The 4666-nt window shown below is 51.8% G+C and overlaps 1 protein-coding gene across 1 annotated transcript; it reads left to right on the top strand.

The window, feature by feature from the left end:
* The first annotated feature begins 1469 nt into the window (after positions 1-1469).
* Positions 1470-4367, top strand: LOC114623850 (carbonic anhydrase 15). The gene is made up of 8 exons (XM_028770565.1): positions 1470-1598; positions 1786-1821; positions 2186-2356; positions 2776-2936; positions 3019-3111; positions 3662-3728; positions 3823-3989; positions 4103-4367. Exons 1-8 carry the CDS (start codon positions 1532-1534, stop codon positions 4313-4315), a joined length of 975 nt encoding a protein of 324 aa, XP_028626398.1. The 5' UTR covers positions 1470-1531; the 3' UTR covers positions 4316-4367.
* The last annotated feature ends 299 nt before the right edge of the window (positions 4368-4666 follow it).

Raw genomic sequence — 4666 nt, 5'->3', positions numbered from 1 at the left:
TGTGTGTGTGTCTGCCTATGTGTTATATGTGTATCTCTTTTCCTCTTGGGATCTAGAAAATCAATTGGAAAGGGCGTGCCTTTCTGGGCAGGAAATATTTGAGCCCAGCAGTTGTGCTTAGTAGGCAAGTTAAGGTCACAAGGCTGAGTGTGTGTCTTTTATCCAAGGACTCTAGGGTCTCGGGAGTGGGCTGGTAATGCAACCTCTCCTGGAGCAAAGGTAGGTAGAGAAGGAAGCCAAGTTAGGGCTGGTTGTGATGACCTGAGAGCTAAGCCGGGCAGAACAAAAGGGAGCTGGGAGGGGCCAGAGCGGGGCAGCTCCCAAGCAAGGCATGGTTTTTAAAACTACACACAACAAAGTTGTGCACCTCCATGCCCCGCACAATATTTTAATTTTTATGGTTTTTTTTTTGTGTGTGTGTGTGCCTTTTGTATGTGTTTGCACCCCATACATGCAAGAGCCCTTATTGGTCAAACTCGGGAACTAGACGTTCAGCTATAATCAAGTTCATTGTCCTAACCAGCTTAACCTAGCTCAGAAGGGGTAACGACAACAGGCTGCCACAAATGCTGACAAGGGTTTGAGGTTAAGAAGGACCTGCTGAGGCCTACGGTAGGGACAGGAGCTTCATTCTGCCCTCAGCACATCTGAAGCAGGGTGCCTGGGTCTCTGTCAACACCACTCTTTCCTCGTCTCTTCAGGGAAGAGCCTGGTCCTCCAGCAGTTGCTGTTGTTTTTTGTAGTGCTGATGGAGAATCCAGGGAGACACGCTAAGCAAGTACTCTTCCACTAAGCTATACCCCATCTCCCTTGGGCTGTGGGAAAGAGATGCTGAGAACCAGAATACTGAGAAGGGGAGCCCTCCAGCCCACTCCCTGGTAATCATTGTTCAGCTAACCTGCTCAGACGCACAGAGAGTGCCCATGTGCAAAACTCCTGTCACGTGATCATTTGACCCATCAGGAAGCCAAGGAATCACAGATTCTTCCCTTCAGAGTGCCAGGGGCTTGAGCCACTGTAGTATCCCTACCACAGGAGGGCTGCAGCTCCTCCCAAGACTTTTTTTTTTTTTTTTAAGTAGGGTAGACCTCAGACAGGAGCATCAATAGGAAGATAGATGTGGACTTTGACTTGGAACGGGTTGGAATCTTAAGCTTGTAGCAAGACAAGAGACATCCATACTTCTACCCTAGCCTCTTAATCTCTTGGGCAATAGGATCCAACATGACTTCACCCCTTGAACTAATTTCTTTGACAGTGTCTTTGCATGTCACTCCTGGTCTCTGGCACCCATTTTCACTGCTGTGAGAGTAATAACCAGACACCCTTCAGGAGTAGCTCTAAAGTGTAGGCTCCATCCCACCTCCTTTCCTAGTGGCTCTACCTGGGCTCCACCTACTCTAACCCCACCTCAGTGTGTCCACAGGACTTATCCAGACCTCTAGTTCACCTACCAATGAATACAGAGCAGTCTTCTAGTAGTCTGGCTGTACATTCCTCGTCCACTTTGCAGTTCTCCAGAGTTGGCATCATGTGTGCCCCGGGCTTCCTGCTCTGCTTCCTCCTCATACAACTGGCGGCACAGGTGGACTCCAGTGGTGAGCACCAAGACTCTGCCTGTATGATCTTAGAGCTACCTGACATCATCTACCCACTGGGGGATGGGGGGAAGGGAACAGCCTCTACTGGCTAACCTGGCTCCATTCCTGGACAGAGGCCAGGATGGAACTTTAAAGAACCACATAGTGGTTTTCAGCTCAGTCAGTCCCTGCCTCCTGTCTGCAGGTACCTGGTGCTACGACTCCCAAGACCCAAAATGTGGTGAGAACAGTTGTAACAGGCTATGTGGATCTGTCTGGTCTCTGTCAGCTCCTGTGCAGGCAGCAAGCATGCTGTGATTCTATGTGTCTGCTGTCAGGGTCTGTGAGCCTAAGGGTGTGGGTAGACCATGTGTGTGTTGGGATGGTCCCCAGCATGAGTATGCAGCCATGTCCCAGATCCTTCTACCTTGTCTCTCTATGGGCCAGTATGTTTGCAGATTTGGTAGCTAAGTCAGATGGGTGCTACTGCAGCCAGGTGTGTGGAGGGCAGAGGGAGGGCTTCTGGGTATATGGAATCCCTCCTCATTGTACTCCCAGACTGACTCCTAGACCCCTGCTACAGACTCCAGTCCTTGTTTCCTCAGGCCCTACTCACTGGAAGGAGCTAGCACCTGCCTGTGGGGGCCCAACCCAGTCCCCTATCAACATTGATCTTCGATTGGTCCGGCGGGACTACACTCTTAAGCCCTTCATCTTTCAAGGCTATGATTCAGCACCTCAAGATCCTTGGGTCCTGGAGAATGACGGCCATACAGGTCAGCATCATGAGGTTAAGACTGCTACACAGAAGTGGGACTCCATAGAGTTTACAGGAGTCTCACCCATACACAGGGATGAGGACTCACAGATGAGCTGAGACACCAGCTTCTCAAAAGAGCTCACTGCCCCCAACACAAGCACACAAACGGGCTAAGCTGCTGTAAGAATGGGATACACAGAGGAGTCCAAATTCCCGTGAACAAAGCAGAGGAAGCTCTCCACAGGAGGCAGGGAGGTGGCAGGAGACTCCTATAAATGAAACTAGCTATGACCCCTGAGGACAGTCAGTTCATGTCTAGATGCCAAGATTCTGGAAAGAAGTCAAGGTCTCCATAACAAAACTGCTAGCGACAGTGTTACTCCTACACTGGGGAGTCTGCTGGGGGGAATACTGTCATGTGCTCCCTGCCTTCAGTGCTACTGCGAGTAAATTCCTGTCAGCAGAACTGCCCAGCCATCCGAGGGGCTGGGCTCCCATCACCAGAATACCGACTACTGCAGCTGCACTTCCACTGGGGCAGCCCAGGGCACAAAGGCTCCGAGCACAGCCTGGATGAGAAGCATGGCTCTATGGAGGTGGGTTCAGGGTGGACCTGAAGGAAGACAGGCAGCGGGAGGAGAGAGCAGCTAGACACCACCTTTGGTCTGTATTTCCTAGATGCACATGGTCCACATGAACACAAAGTACCAGAGCATGGGGGATGCACGGAGCCAACCAGATGGGTTTGCTATACTGGCTGTGCTGTTGGTGGTGAGGAAGGGGCTGTGGCCTCATGCATGTTTCCAGAAAGAGGGACATGGAGTTGTGTGGAGGGACCAGGGATCTTCAGGTTTGGAAGGCTTAGGGAAGCGCTCATGCCCCACCCCCGACACAGGCACACAGCTAAGCAGCTGTAAGAATGGGATACACAGAGTCCAAATCCCCCTGAACAAAGCAGAGGCAGCTCTCCGCAGGAGGTAGGGAGGTAGCAGGAGACCCTTAAAAATGAAACTAGCCATGACCCCCCGAGGACAGTCAGTTCAGGTCTAGATGCCCAGGGAACTCCCCACCAAAGGAATGGAGTTGAATGGAATTGGTGGACTTCATGGCAAGTCATACTCCTCACCCCCAGGTCTCCCAGACTACACACACACACACACACACACACACACACACACACACACACACACGGGTGTGAAAGAGAGAGAAGAAAAAGAGAGAGAGAGAAACAGACAGAGACAGAGAGAAAGGGAGAGGGAGTGAGTGGAGAGGGAGTGAGGAAGAGAACATCAAAACGTCTCTTACTAAAACTTTTCCACAGGAGGAGGACAAGGACAATACCAATTTCTCTGCCATTGTGTCTGGGCTGAAAAATTTATCTTCACCTGGTAAGGAGCTGTGGGGTCCCATCTGGGCTGGAAGTTATGAGGGTGAGGGGCAAGAGCAGGAGAGGTGAATTCCAGTTTCTCTCCCACCATCCAGGGGTCTCTGTGAATCTGACGTCCACCTTTGCACTGGCCTCTCTGCTGCCAAGTGCTTTGGGGCTCTTGCGCTACTACCGATACTCTGGGTCTCTGACCACGCCAGGCTGCGAGCCAGCGGTGCTCTGGACTGTCTTTGAAAATACCGTACCCATTGGGCGTGCGCAGGTGGGAACCACTGCCCCTCCTCCATGGTCAGGCTCCTTCCCACAGTCTCAGTTGCTACCCCTGCCTTCTCCTCCTGCCCCATCACATCTTGACTCATCTTTGCCCACCCTCAGGTAGTCCAGTTCCAGGCCGTGCCCCAGAATGGGCCACCAGGTTTGCACCTCAGACCACTCACGGATAATTTCCGCCCCCAGCAGCCTCTTGGAGGGCGCAGGATATCAGCCTCTCCCGGAGCATCTATCCGATCGTCAGTCCCTGCCCTGCCCTGTGTGCACCTGGCTCTTTGGGGTTTGGGAGTTGGCTTGAGGCTCTGGCAGGGTCCCTAGGATCCAGTAAAGACTCCACAATAGTGCTTCCATAATAAATCACGCACAGTGACCTTGGTCTGATATGGTTGGGAAGGATTGTGTGCCTAGTGGTCAAAGAGATAGCGGGTAGAGAATCCTCCCTAACGTCACTGCAGCCTCAATGTTCCTGTCCACGGAACCGAGAGGCTCCTGAGTGACTGTCCTCTTGCCCACCATAGCCATAGAAACTTTGTCCAAAACTGAGACCCACTCAGATATCCACTGGCAACAACACGTTATTGAGTCTTCTGGCCAGGGGGAAGGGAGAAATTCGGTACACCTTAGAAATGCCACCTGTGTCAGAAATTGTAATTTATTATACAAACAATC

This window comes from Grammomys surdaster, unplaced genomic scaffold (genome assembly GCF_004785775.1).
Source record: "Grammomys surdaster isolate TR1022 unplaced genomic scaffold, NIH_TR_1.0 202, whole genome shotgun sequence".
Taxonomy (NCBI): Eukaryota; Metazoa; Chordata; class Mammalia; order Rodentia; family Muridae; genus Grammomys; species Grammomys surdaster.
The sequence above is the reverse complement of the archived record's forward strand: the minus strand, read 5'-3'. Positions and strand labels throughout refer to the sequence as shown.